This window comes from Lineus longissimus, chromosome 2 (assembly GCF_910592395.1).
Source record: "Lineus longissimus chromosome 2, tnLinLong1.2, whole genome shotgun sequence".
Taxonomy (NCBI): Eukaryota; Metazoa; Nemertea; class Pilidiophora; order Heteronemertea; family Lineidae; genus Lineus; species Lineus longissimus.
This window is the reverse complement of record NC_088309.1, coordinates 9051036-9066280: the sequence shown is the minus strand read 5'-3', so window position 1 is coordinate 9066280 and position 15245 is coordinate 9051036. Positions and strand designations below refer to the sequence as shown.

Sequence of the window (15245 nt, the reverse complement as noted above, 5' to 3'; positions counted from 1 at the left end):
AAACCGTGCTAATTTAATTGAGTCAATTAGCTTAATTGACTCCCGGAAAATCACCTTCAAACTTTACAAAAAGAATACGAAACATAAGTTAAATGTTATCAACATCAAAAGCAAATATTTCTAATATTTAAACAAAGAAATTCTCCCAAGAAATCTGCTTCTCAAATGACGTTAGCGTTCAGTTTGTAGATGGCACTACATACAGCAAGTGCGAGAGCGGAAGAACACAGAAATTTCCCGACAGTGTTGTTCGGCCATATTGTATTATCCGCCATTTGAACAATCAAAGGAGATTTTGACTTGTTCGGATTTGTGAAAATTTACCCATTTATTGGATATTATTTTCATATCGGATTATACTAGGATATAGCACAGATCCTGGAGTACCAAATGAGGTGAATTTGTGCCCGATTCCGTGGGAATTAGCGGAAATATCACGATGGAAAGTGAGGGCAAACCTCGTACACCGCGACCACGACGCCGCGAACGTGAGAAGGTCCAACAGGAAAAACTAAATCATGTGGTTGACTCTGGGGATGAAGAAGGGGATGAATCCCCACCCAGGCCCTCCAAGGATAAGGGCAAGGGCAAGTCCAGGAGACGCAGGCCCAGTTCGGATTCATGCGACGAAGATATCATTGATGGATTTGCCATAGTCAGTTTCAAGACCTTGCAAGATCTCGAGGTAGGACGATGTGATATTTATTTATTTCGGGGCCGTTTCCCGGGTTTCGTGTCACCTCAAATAAGATCCGTTTATCCCCTTTATTTCATGGTAATCTCACGATTATTTCTCACTAATTCATTCATTATAGCATAGCCATAAACCTGTTTATTTTGCTTTCTAAAAACACCAACCCGTATAATTTATAAGCGGTGGAATGCATGATGATTTCTGCATAGCCGGCCCCCTGCTCAATTTCTGTACTGTGTGCTGTATGTGTATACAATGTATAACAATCGTCTGCCTTTCACTTGGGGGAAAATGGCTTCGTTACCCCTTTGAAAACATGTAGATTTTAGGTACTAAAACTAACTTGATGCTCATTTTGACCTGACCAGTGTATTATAAAGACATTATTTCATAGTTTGAGATATTTTGTTGTAGAAAAGCGGTCAGGTTGAGTGTGCATTCTGGAAGATTATCTACCAACATCCTGCAGTGGCATGTCCACCATTTTAATTCCCAGCACTGGAAGATGCATGTCAGATTATTAGGGGATGACTTCCTTTTCCCTCTTAATTGTTATCAAATTTGCTGAATTTTTGTATCAACATTATTTTCCAGATATTGTTTGGCTTCCAGTTCCTCATGTTTTAATCTATTATGCACTCTGAGCAGGAATATCAACTTGACATTGGCAGGTCACATAATAACCGAAAGAGGCAGAAAACGTTCAAGCTATCTTAATTTTGTAATCAAATGGTATTTTATGGGGCATGTTTCTTTACTTCATCCCATATACCATATACTTTATTGCTTCTAGTTTATTCATGATTGTGATGCTTTTAAATTTCAGCTGCAAAACCTAGGCCTTGAAAAAGATCGATAAGTTAGTACTTATTTGTTATGGCACAGCTGGGTTTGGTTCAACAAGTTAGATTTATCTTTCTCATGGAGGATAGATGGAAGATATTAGCCTACATATATTCAGTTAAAATCTGAAGAGACGTTTGCAATGGTGAATTTATTTTGAAATCCTCCTTTTGAAAAGGTCAAAATCTGAGGTGCCCATGCAGTAGGCCTATTGTCAGTATTGGGTTGAATAGTATAGTTGTTTGACAGGCCTCCCAGGATAACAAACAATGGAAAGTAAGTTTTAATAACTTGGCAATTATGTTATCTTATGTAGGTTTTTAGGCAATACTAATTTCCTAGTTATCACTTTCATGTTTTTCTTTCTTAACGGTATTTACAATTCTTGTCCTGTTTTATTGATTTTGATGTCTACAGTGTGTTCTGTTTATTGACTCTTCAAGTGCTTTGTTGATATGTTGTGCTATCTGAATTAACCCTTTTATTGCATATGCGCCATACAGTCTTACCCAGTGCCTCTAGTGCTGACCCAAACAAGTTGTCTGAACTTTGTGTGCGTCATGTCTGTTCTGTGTACTGAATCAAATTATTTGATTTGACCTTATTTTAACCCATTGGGTGTAGTTGGCAGCTGTATTCCACTTCCACTAGCAGCACTGTCGTGACTTTCGCTGTGTAACCGTGTACCCCACGGGTGGCCCAGTGTGTAAAGTGGATCTGTCGAAATATTGTGTGGGTGCACGATTTGGAGTTCTCAGCAGGTTACATGGTCGACTATACATTTGCAGATTTAAAAGGCGGTGTTGACACAGTTGTTTCCAAACTGGACTTTTCTAACCATAGTATAAGCCTATACATTATTCTGAGCAATTTATACAGGATTGTGGGTTTTTTATTTTCCCCCTCTGTTTGACTCCATTGCACTTTGACAAGTCATGAACTTATGTTGTCATACATTTTGAATGGCTCCACATATCGTACAGGGGTTTAATGCTAAATGGCAAATATTACGTGTACCACAGCATGGTGAATTCCTTTGTGGCTTGGTTTCATGTTATAACCTATCAAGAATAGAAATAAATATTGACTGCTGATATTAGCCCTGAATCAAACTATTGATGTATATAAAGTGTTACCCAAACGAGTATTTGATCACTGTAACCTGTGATCACTACTATCATATATGTGACAAAAAAGGTATCTTGTCTGCGGGTATATCTTCATAATCATCATCATCATATTGTATCACTGGGTTTGATTGTGATCGCTGATTGCTGTGATCACCAATTCTTGTTGCAGGTGAGGGACCTCGGCAAACAAGCCAATAATATCATGCATGCGATTTAAATCGCATGGAGGAGCATTTTTATTTGCTCGTTTGCGCTCGTTTAGGCCTGCATACATTTATTTCTGTTGCATGGTTCATCTGCTGCTCGTGCAGCAATGGGGAGCTTTTGTGGGTTTACTGGCTGTGCTAGGTGAGTGCGGTTACTGCCTATCTCACCTCAATGGGTGTTTGGTCAGCTGGGGACCATTTCATACCACTTCAGGTAAACATTGCTTGTCAGTGTTCAATGTTTCTTATGTTGTAACATTGATGAAGATGTGTACAACAATAAGTGAGAAAAAAAATCTAGCATTTAAAATATTAAACTCTAAAGAATGAAAAGTGCCCCACCCCCAAAGAAGAAGAAAAATTGTCTCATTGGCAAACAAATAAACATATAAAATAACCATCTATCAAGACATAGTACAATTGTATTGAATAACGTAATTTACTAAAAAACGAATGTAAAAAATAAACTTTTTCAAAAGTCTTCAGATGAATGTACATGTATCCTTTGTATTGTTGATCAATATTTTTATCATATGATTGCCATTTCCAGCCCCAAATTAATATCTCTGATTTTAAATGTGTCCCTAACACAGTGATACATGTCATGATAAAATTAGATGCTTCCTTGCTTTCATGCTGGTTACCAGTCTTGATAAAAATCAATGGTTTTGTCTAATGCAGACAATGACACTCACTGGGCTATTGACTCAATAACAATGGAGCTGCTGCTTTAGTATCCGTTTCTTTTCACCTATTCAGAGCTTGTGTATCCGTTGGCTTTGAGATTTTCACCAATTTTTGTTAAGTGCCATCTTTTGATCATGATGATGTTGCGGCTTTATTTGAATGCTATTCCCTCTGCTTCTGAAGAAGTTCTGAAGTAAACTTTCAGTAGTGCAGACAATTTGGGAATGATGGGACTTGGCTAGGCTTTCCAACTTTACTTCTACTCTACTTGAGTATAATGATGGAGCAACAAGCTTATTTTAAAGCTTTTAGTTCTTACATGTACTGTTTTTATAACTTTTTGTGAAATTAAAACCTGTAGCAGGAGAAGCACAAATTGCCTTGTTAAGTGGAGGTCAGTGATTGACCAGTGGTTGAACAGACCATGACCCCATTGATTTGTAAAGCTGGTAATCACCAATCTGTAGCCAGAATTGCATGGTTCCAGTATAACTCAAGCTGTTTTGTGTGGCCACTTTAAATTGCTAATGTAAAGCTCAATAAGGACAGTTTTGGGGTGAATGAGTGTATTGTTGCAAATTACACATCTCGGTCTGACATTTTACCAGCATACTGCAACCACACTGATTAGACCTAGAGATCTTGGAAGGATACAGTTTTTAGGGCACGCAGTTCCATTCCTGTTATTCATAATTACTGGTGGCTCAGCAATTCACCTAATTACTGATTTCACCACTGTTGTCCCCTATGCTATTGCCAGATCTCAAGTTCAATAGACCTGACTTACCCCAGAATGCCAGAACTCATTTCTAATTCAACAATGTCAGCACACAATAATATCAGACGCCCCTCACCATTACAGATTTTCACTGCCCTTTGAAGTGGTTTTTATTTCATACTCAACATTTGTCAATTTTAAAGCCTTTAGCATTATTGTGCGTGTGCGCTTTGGTTGATCTTTATAACTTACAAACATGTTGTCATAACGTAATAAAATAATGATTAAATGTGGAGTATATATATTGATCAATCTGTTATCTTGACAAAGGAGTGTAGTGACTCGGTATTGATTTGTGAAGTGCGGTGGCAAGTGTCACAGGTTGTTAGCCATGTTCATGCAGGTGCGAGGAATTCTTTAATTTGTGATATTTTGCCAAGTTTACATGGCACCAGTTGGAGGAAATCGTTTTTAAGGCCAGAACTAACCCACAGCTAACAAAAGACCGCATGGGGTTGCGTACCATGTGTTCTCCTTTGTATTGAATTATCTTCATACAACAAGCTGCTACTGGAAGAGCTCCTTCACCCACTGCTATTGTGATCATATTGCTCTGCTTTGATTAAGGGCCTTGATTTTATTTTAAATCACTCAGCTGACATAAATTATCCACCAACAACACAAGATTCCCCTACAACATACATGATAGTGATGATGGTATAGAGCTCCTTCACTCACACCTAATTGAGCATATTGCTCTGCTATTCTATTATTGATTTGTCTCCTGCACTGACAAATCTGTCCAGCTGCCAGTGGCTATGTTACAATATGCATGCATTATGGCTCATAGAAACATGCCTGCATGAAAAAGGCATCTGTAAATCTAAAATTATGGAGAACTTATAATTCGTTTCTAAGTTGTCCTTCAATGCAATATGAGTGCTCAGTATTGCAGGGGCCGAGGTGGGGTGGGGGGGGGGGGGGAGAACTGTGTGTGTGACTAAAAGTAGGGTATACATGGCATTTTTACTATTGGAAAGCTACTAGAATTAACTCAGTTTCAAGGTAACTCAAAAAAATATGAATGTGTGAAATGTCAGAAAGTTGCACTTTTGGCAACATATTCATCACAGTGCCCAGTGATTAGGAATAATGTTATTGAACATACCTGAAGTGTCCATCCTATTATTGGCTTTTGGCCCAAATGTCACCTCCACAGATCACAAGCCTTATTGACCCCTGATGTGTTCTGTGAGGTTGCAGTGTGTGCAGACAAGTGTGCATATCGAGAGTCAGTTTTGAAGGGGGTACCTGTTACCTGCATGGACAGAGTTTTATTCTCTAATTATACTTTTTCACCAGTTCCTGCTCTTCATAAATTGTTGGGGAAGAGTTATCTCAAAACTGGTTTGAGAATTAGGTGCCTGGCAATTATTATTACATGTACAGTCAACATACAATTGTGCTGATTGCCTCCTGCCTGAGGGAGTCGCCCTCACACCCGCACTGGGTCAGTTGTGGGTTCATTTTGATTAGAGCAGGGACAATTGGTTGCTAATTATAGTCACATAGTCATCAAATCATGGGAGTCCAGGTCAGCGTTGCTAGTTTTAGCCAGACTTGCCAGATGGCAGTGTCAGTTCATAGACATAAACACAACAAATGTAGTTTTGCTGTGATTAGTGCTAAGTTCATCCTGAGATCAGGTTTTAGCTATACTCCTACCTCGTATGTACATAATATCGAGAGGGAGAGTATTGAAAATCACTGGTTTACGTCACGATGTGCTAAGTTCAACAGAACAAAAATGAAAAAAAAAAGACTAAAGACTAACCTTAATTATTTATTCTTGGCAGAGTGGGTAGCTTTTATCCTAGAAACTTAAAATTATGGAGTACTTTACTACTTTGAATTGTTTTTCAAAAATACTTGATTCTATTCTAACCACACTCATGTTGGTTCAATATTTGCCACTTCCATCCCAGTTTCAAGTAAGGTGTTGTGTTTACGGCAATCGTGCAATATGCCGGGATTTTTTCCTCTTGGTTTAGCTGTGTCTTTATAGTGGTACATCATTCATTTAGCCGAGGAGTTTTTTCAGCTCGAGTGAAATTCATGTGCAAATTGTCTACCTCTAGGATTCTTTGGGGGGGGGGGGGGCAATATGCAATTACTGGATAATTATGCAGGGTCAGGGAAATAAATACCATTTAGTTGCGGAATCTCACAGTACCAGGAGAGTTACATGTAGATTGTGATATCACAGGTGTTGTCGTGTTAGATCAATACTATCTTAGTGCGTTTCTAGTTGCTAAGGATGGTGCCTTTAGCTGTTGTCGCTAAGGAGTCTTTCTTTGTTCTCTTGTTATCAGGTGTCCTTGATGATGAGGTCATGAAGCTATAAGCTACTGGTGAAGTACCGGTACTGCCAACCGGGTAAAGTTTGCGATTGTTTGGTGACAAACTTGAACCTTAATAAAGACTCACTTTGAATCTCACCTCTGATGCAACTTTCGTTGGCAAATCCAGACTGACTAACAGTTTCTTGCACGACTTCTGAAAACCTCCACTAATATTGATATCTAAGTGCTGTTGTAGATTGGGCATCATGTTTTTAATGCAAAGTGGATTTCTTTGATTTATGGCTAATCGATGATTCTTGCATGACTGGTTTTATAGCAAGATGAAATTAAACTCTCATTTCTCTGATGTTCATGATAAAATTATTCCTGTTAAAGAAAAACCAAGTTGATATTTTGGTTGGCGATTTGATTGATGGCAACTTGGGTGGAAAATAAAGAAGCGATAATGTTGTAATCAATTCACATATCCTTCCATGGCAGGCCTGATGGTCTTTTGATCTCTACTAAAATGCCTTCACATCATATGATGACTTGGTGCAATTTAAAAAAAATAATTGATGTGTTTAAGGCCTGCTTTGGAAGGATAATGATTGCTTCCGAATCAGGATGTTTTCATCATGAGAATGAATGGTTTCAGGTCCAGTGACCATCAGTAGCCATGGTGTGTGAAGGCTACTGTTGTGCCACCCAATTAGGCCTACTTGACGAAAATTGAATTCTCGCAAGATACGAAACGAAGTCTTGATTCCTTTGAAAAAGAAGCGGATTTTTTCACCATTTAGTACATGTAGTATGTTCGATGGAGGTGTACATGTATACAATGTTGAGTGGTTGTATACCATGTTGAGTAGTCGCTCAAAGAATGTTGTTCTGATATTGACTTGAGTGTGTAAAAAGCATGCTGTGTATGTTGAGTATGCTATCATTTGTGTGGTAGCTGTTGTGAGCTGAGTATATGTTTCGATATTTATACCCTTACTTTTGCAGGCGTCTAACCTTTTCGTTACTGTCCTGCGAAATGGAACAAATCACTTAATTGTTGGCAGGCCTTGAAATTCGTTTCAAAAGGGGACCATAATTGCTGCCAAAAAGTGGACACTTATGCTAGTTTTTTGAAAAAGGACACACTTCAACTGGAAAGTCTACTTTGATTGAAACATTTTTTGGTTAAATGAAAGCACAGGGTTGAGAGACACTAGCTCGCACAGATAAAATCTAATTATGGCTTCCAAAGTAAATAATTGTCATAATGTCCAATAATTGATTGAGTGTGCATGGTGGCGTTATGTATGGATCAATCTTCCCTCCCTATCTGCGGCATGCATCTCTATGGATCACTAGTGACAACCAGCTGTAATGTTCAAATTTGTCCAGATTATCGTGATAGATGAGAATGACTTTTTAATACAGCACTCATCTTGACACAAAGGCTTTGAGATCTAAAAGACCCCTTTTTTAAAACAATTATTTTAACACCTTGGATGCCAAGTGGTTTTTACTAAGTATCCCTCATGTTGTCCGCACTTTACCACTCTCCAAAAAAGATTTCCGTAAGAGATAATTGCCTGACTATCTTTAGAATAGATTCGCCAAAAAGACATCTGTCAATTGAAACAAAGACTTCGTATGTCCTCTGCATAAATATATTCTGAGTTTCTGAAGTTTCTGAAGCAGTGATGAGGGCAGACGTGAGGTATGCGTGGATGCAGTTGGTTTGTCCATTTCTGGTGGCATGTTTACACGTTTTGAAGGCAGGTACCCCATTGAGCTGCCGTTTCACCACTGACATGCCGGTGACAATTGATCTTGTTTTTCCCAGCACAATCTTTCCTCCCATCTCTGCTTTATCTGTCCTGTGGACACATTACACCACTTGCAAGAAACCCTATCAAGCCCCAACACTCTTGACATACAGCATGCTGGGCATATCTGTGTGCGGAGCACAAAAGACGCAGCCAACTGAGTCATCAGACTTGGTTGTTGCTATTCTCATGATTGAGAAGCTGTACTCTACCGGCAATGTGTCCTCGATCTTCGGCAGCTGGGTTATGCATGTGTTTGCAACAGAGCAGACTATTGATACAATTCAAGATGACTGATAAGTTGATGGGCTTGTTGGAGGCGAAATATTTTCCTTGTCGCTATTTGACCAATTGAGGTACAGCATTTTCATCCATGTTGCAAAAATGGTAGTCTGTGAACAGATGAAAAATTATGATGTCCACAGGGAAAGATGAAACCCTCAAATCTATTTACAGCAGACCATGATGAGCACCATGGGGCTAATTAGGCTTGGCAACCTTTGACATCATAGCTAGCATGTCGACCTAATCGATTGGCTGGTTTAGCAAGTGCTGTCACCTTGATTGTCATGTCCGATACGATCAATGTGCTTAAAACATTTGAGTGAAATGAAGAGTGCTGCTTTTATTAAAAATGAAGGTTTTTCTGGGAGTGTTAAAAATCTTTAGATTAGGAAAGTCTGACATGATCATAATTCTGCTAAAAACATTTCCTTCTCGACTCCATTTTAAAATGTGTATTATGACTAGCCGTATAATTGTCCATACAGAAAGATGACAAGTTATTTGCTCTCAGACAGCCTTTGAAGTGTATAGCACAATATTTCCACTCAGAAAGCCGTAACATGATCTGTTTTTCATTTATCGATTCCTTCTTTCAAGTGAGCATACTCTGGGACAGGTACAATGTTTGCAAACAACCCAGGATTCTAATTGTGAATACATGAATATGTGCAGCGTAAAGATTTGTGAAACCTCTAACAATTATTGAATATCACACCAAAAGATGTACTCGGACTATGTATTATACTATACCAGGAATATTTTAAATAGTGAAGTAATACACGGTACACAATTAATTAATTAATTAATAAATGGATTATCTAATGTGGCTTGTGACAGATGTATTGTAATTGTGGCAAAATCTTATAAATTGATAATATCGGACCTCAGCAGTTTTCTCTTGCATTGTATGTGGATTATAAATATTCTGTATGGTTTCTCACTGTCACATTGATATGTTCCTGATGTCAGGGTTATCTCCCCATGGACTGGGAATCCTTTTATTTGGCTTAGCAGATCAATCATTATCAGGTCTTGCAATTCAGGAGAAATTTAGTGCGCCACCTAAAAGATATCATCCACCTTGAATGGATCAACAGACATGACTACTGTTTCACTGAACTTAGGCTACTCGCCACACAAGCATAAAAAACTAAATCTTCATGCAATGTGCAAGGTATGCCATAGTGTGCGAGCTATTCAATAGCTATGCTTTGCAATCCCATCGGGTGAAGCACGCATCCACATTAATCCGATGAAAAACCTCGCCATATTCATCTATCGCTGCTTACACCATATTGATCACTACATGACAAAGCCGGTCTAGCCAGTTTAGCTCTATTCCTGATCACCATCATCATACCATAAATCTCATGAAATATTGATGTACGCGGCCAGTTGATCTATTGGTCTTGTTGAACAGTTTGGACAAGCCATGAGAATATTGCAGTTCTAGGTTTTGTGTTCCTACTAAAAATAGAAAGTTTGTTGCTAAATATGTGTGATTGCTCTCTTGGGCTTGACCCATTACTCAGCATTGATATGTGGCCAGTTGATATAGTGGTCTTGTAGAACAGTTTCGAAGAGGCATGAGAATATTGATGAGAGCGTTCGGTTGCAACCTCAGAACCTTGTGTGTCAAGATTGGGTCGGATATGTTGAGCATGTGATTGAACCGTAACGAGTTAAAGAAGGTTGACGTTATGATATTGTCAGCATATCAGATCCAAAAAATGATATTCTTGCTAAATGCCAAGGGCTCTTCCTCTTGACAAGCATGGATTACCAAGTTCTTTACTGTCAGCTGCTCCTGTTTCCCCCAGCACACATGCAGCCTCATTAAGAACAATTAGCCACTAACTGTGTGAATATAGATGACTTGTGACAGCTATGACTCAGTTGCCTTTGGAAAGCGTTCTTGAGGAGTGCTTCTCTATTGTTGTGCAGATGGTTATTCAAAAGTGATGTGTTTGACAAGAATTTAGTTTTTTTCTCATTTCCTTTTTAACCTTGGACTTGTTCAGTATCCAGACTCCTGTGGTTTTTGAGTTACTGCCATTCTTCTAAATAATATTGAACAGTTGAATTGAAATTGCTTTTACCGGGCTTACATTTCAGTCGCTGACACCCTCTGATGATAACATATACTATACAAGATCGTTTCCTCAGCGGTTTGAAATTTTTTGCAAACATTTCTTGCATTGTTTTCTAATTTGTTGTTGATTCCTCTTCTTGCAGGTAAGTGCAGGTATAAGAAGTAGTCATATGTGCACATCTATAGAGATAGGATCCATTACCAGGTTGTACCCTAGACTAGTGTTATGTATTGCCATAGAGGCTACATTACCAGGTATCGTTATTTTATGTATCTTCTTTATCTCGAGACAAAGATAGAGATGCTCCTGAACATCACATTAACATGGCAAGCTCACAGGTTTTCCATCACAATTGATATCGGAAAGAGATGTTGCTGTGATTAACCGCCTCATTGAAACGAATCAGAATGCTAACCTCAAAGTACTGATGCTAATAGTCTAATAGAATGATGTTCTCAGTGGGGATCATTAGGAAACCACCATAACTATATTCCTTATGTTTTTCAATTGCCAAGCCCGCTGACTTTGGCTTAAAGATTATCAATTGGCCAGATGCTGGAAGAATCAAATTGGTGACAATTACTGTTATAAAAGCCACTGAAGCTTTATTGTCACGTACTTCAATCCGCACTGTTGACCTTTGACTGGCCATTGCAATTCAGGCCACTTAAATTATAGTCGAGCTAGACCAGTGGATTATCAATCGCATTTGATAAAGAATGATTTTCCTCGATTTCTTGCACCCTGTACTCTTTTTAAAGTCAGAGAACATGAATCCCTAAAATATCTGTTTCACATTGCAATCTTATTTTCAAAATGGGTCAGGGATTTTTCATGCATGTATCTATTGCCTTCTCCCATAATATTCCCATTGGCTCCCCTTGAATTTGATCTGTGATTCTGATGCACCCTGTATTCTCAGTCAACATGAATCTGCATTGCATTGAAAACATCCCAGTGAGGTTTCACATTACTCTCCCGCAATGCGTTTTACTGTTCTTCCCTCTCCGGTCCCCATTGAAAATACATTTTGAATTTGATACGCGCCCGATGTCGGAGTGATTGGTGGAATGATTTACATGCCTCAAGTGAAACAGCTCAATACTTTAGAGTAATTTGTTTGAATATTTTATAATGTATTGATTAGTACAGTAAATAGACGCACTGCCTTATATGTTTTGCTGGTTATGGATATTATATTGCATATTTCACTGATATTTGACCGGAAAAAGCTAGCAATTATAGCTGTTGGTATTGAGTGGGCATGTTCAATAGACTTGAAGCTAAGAAAGTCAGAACTAGGCTACCCTGTGAATTATTATTTCAGAGCAGTGTTTCCCACTATTACTTTGATGGATGCAAAGTTCCTGTGGGTAACGGCCTCTTCTGTTGGTAACTGAGCTCTAACAAAATGCCGACCCGACCTAGTGTTGTGTATGTGCATATTAATTATTATACAACATGGTCACTATTCTTTATTCTTGATTTTAATTTAAAAAATGGACTCATGGTAACATCGGAAATATTGCAAATCATGATTGTTTAGATGGCAGGAAGCGTGGTACAGGAAGCTGGTGTCATGCCTTGCTCATTAGCTGCAGGTTTGACATGGCACTCCAAGCAAACCAATGTTATCATGCAACAAGTATGTCATCAACATAAGGTCGCCTGACCGATCAAACAGTTGGCGTGTCATATGTTGATGAGGACAAAGACTGGAGTGGTGAATAAAGATAATCACTCAGGCGGAGATGTGTCGCAATTTTGATAGAGGGCGAGGCTTTTATTAGAGGGTGGGGGTCAGATGCTTGATAGGATTGCCACTGATGAATCTTGGTGTCCTTGAGCAAGACACCTAAGCCTTATCATAAAGTAACGATAACTTCCTTCAACCCTGGACTATAATACCATGATAATATAAAAAAATGGAGCCTTGACCGGGAAGCAGTCAGCCATCGACCAGAATCCCATTGAGGGGATCGAGGATTATATTCCTAGTCAGTTATGCTGTTGTATCTGAGGTTAAATTCCGGCAAGACAAGCCTTTTCCAGCAGCAGACATTTTACAATCCTTTTCACCTGGTTTGTCACCACTGATGGATTGTATGCCTGCGGCTTTATATTGTTTCTGAATATCTAATTCGTTTTAACCATGAACCATCTTTAAAAATCGGCTTCCTCTGTTGTCATGTTTTGAAATGATAGAATTTCATATCGCCTAAGAATAATCTAACATGTGCACGGATTATTCATTGAGATTATAGTCCTGATGATTTCACAAAATTATTCAGCTTGATAATAGCCGCACTTACACCACCTGAAAATGGACCACCAATCTTGGTTCGGGAACCAATGCCGCACCATCGAAAATCCACCAAGCGCTTACACCAGCGCTGCAGCTAGTTATAAAATCCGGCTACAGATGGCGCGCAAACAATAAGCAGAACGCGGAAAGCCTTGGCAGAAAGCGCCATTTCGAAAGCGCCGCCTGGAGCCGAACCATCTAACTAGCTAATTGCCAATTGCCGATCCATTTGCGCTTACACCACGACAAAGCCGAACTTTTAACAAGCCGGGCGAATTTGGACCATCAAGCTTGGTGGGACAAATTCGCTCGGCAATTTGTATCGGCAATGGATTGCCGAACCAATTTGTCGCGGCAATGTGGTGGTGTAAGTGCAATTGGTCCACCAATATTTCGTGGTGTAAGCGCAGCTAATATGTTATGGTAAATGGTATTATCAGGCCATGCAAACTGAATTATAATGTGCTTCATATAGCTGCATGAAATTGGTGCATGCGAACTGTCAATACTGGTATACAAAAAATTGATTTTCAATGCATAAACTTACCCAAATTGAAATGTCAAGTTTATTTCTAAGTGATGTTGCTTTACTGTATATGAATCAAGACATGTCCTTAATATTTTTTCATAATCACCTCTGCCTGAAATTTTTACATCACAAATCATAAGAAGTACTATTCAGGTATTCAGATGTGTCAAGACAATAAAACAAACTTAGTGTGTGCAAACAGAAGGCGGTCCATATCCCCCTCCCCTCTTCCAACCGAGGAGGGGGCTCTGTCCCCCTTCCAAGCCGGGGAATACTGAGTGAAATTGACTGCATGCCTTCATGATGCAGCACAGTGTTGAGAATGGTAACCAGTTTTGCCCCACAGTCCCCATACTTCAGAGACCTGACCTTACACACAGAGTAAAACTCACTTGGCCTCCATGCTGCAAAATTGACTTGTGGTGCCATTATACTATTAAGTATAAAAATCCCCTTGCCATCATCATAAGCACTTTAGCATTATACACCCGAAGTGCAGGTCGGTAATTTGTGGCGGTGTTCATAACGTAGTTGTATTTGCGCCCTGATCCACTCTCATAGCAAGCTGTTCGCGTACAAGTGTCATACAATGTGATTATATGGGATTATTGATTCGAAGGCCATCAGTACTGATGCTTGATAGCTGTCGGTAATGTTTGATAGCTGTCCTGAGGGAAATTGCTTTAAAATATTGAATGTGCGTATTTATTGAAATGCAAAAATCATCTCGATTGTTAATATTATTTTAGGAGCTATCTTATTGGTTTGGCTCTCTTTACTACTTATAAGTTTGAATGTCCATGTGATAAGATTAAAATTAAGCGATATTTTGCCTTGGTTCTGTTACGAAGTAAGAATTTCCAAATGATAAGTTTTAAAAAAAAGGCAATCTTTTGACTTTGAACTTCTCTTGGGTTTAATTGGGTTTGCCAGATGGCGAGTGTTTGCTTTGTTATTGTACTAGGCGTGGATGGCCTACTGACTCCCCTTCTGCCATTTTTCACCCTGGAATAGGCACCAAATTCAGAGAAGTCTCCGTCCTATGACTCATTCAAATGAGGTGTCGACATTGGAAGTAAAATGACTTGCCCAGGTCACAGATGAAGTGGCTCTTTTTGGCTGCTTCCTATAAATCGTCTTGACTCTTAGTTTGTTAACGAGCTCTATAGCCTAAGCTGCCTGTTATTAAGGCTGGGATTGGTAATGGGATGAGAGTTCCTGTGATACCCCTAATATGAATCCCATTCCATTCCAAACTGACCGCTGTCCCTTATCCCCATCAATAGTGCCTCCTCTAACCTCCAAATGAACTGAATGAAAGTGAATGATCCCATCACACTCCTACTCTATCCATTGCCAACCAACTTCTGTCTCCTTGCATTGACAGCCTCTCCCCACTGACCACATAAATACTGTGGACAATCACCAGATCCTTATTTGATTGATTGACATGTGTATGTTGGCTGTATCTTATGCGATCAATGACGGGCAAATCTCTCCCCCTGGGGCTTCCTTCTACTTTCTCATATAGATGTCCATCTGATGGGATGTCATTTAGTGACTCGAGCTAAAGGGCCTAGGGTGAGAGGA

At 39.2% G+C, this 15245-nt stretch overlaps 1 protein-coding gene across 6 annotated transcripts in view; it reads left to right on the top strand.

Moving 5' to 3' along the window:
- Window positions 1–279: 279 nt before the first annotated feature.
- LOC135482534 (autism susceptibility gene 2 protein-like) overlaps window positions 280–15245 on the top strand; it is a 157606-nt gene continuing 142640 nt past the window's right edge. For all 6 annotated transcript variants that reach the window (XM_064762642.1, XM_064762641.1, XM_064762640.1 and 3 more), the window contains exon 1: window positions 280–685. In XM_064762642.1, the coding sequence (XP_064618712.1) occupies window positions 440–685 (246 nt within the window). In that variant the 5' untranslated portion in view covers window positions 280–439. The remainder of the gene's footprint in view (window positions 686–15245) is intronic.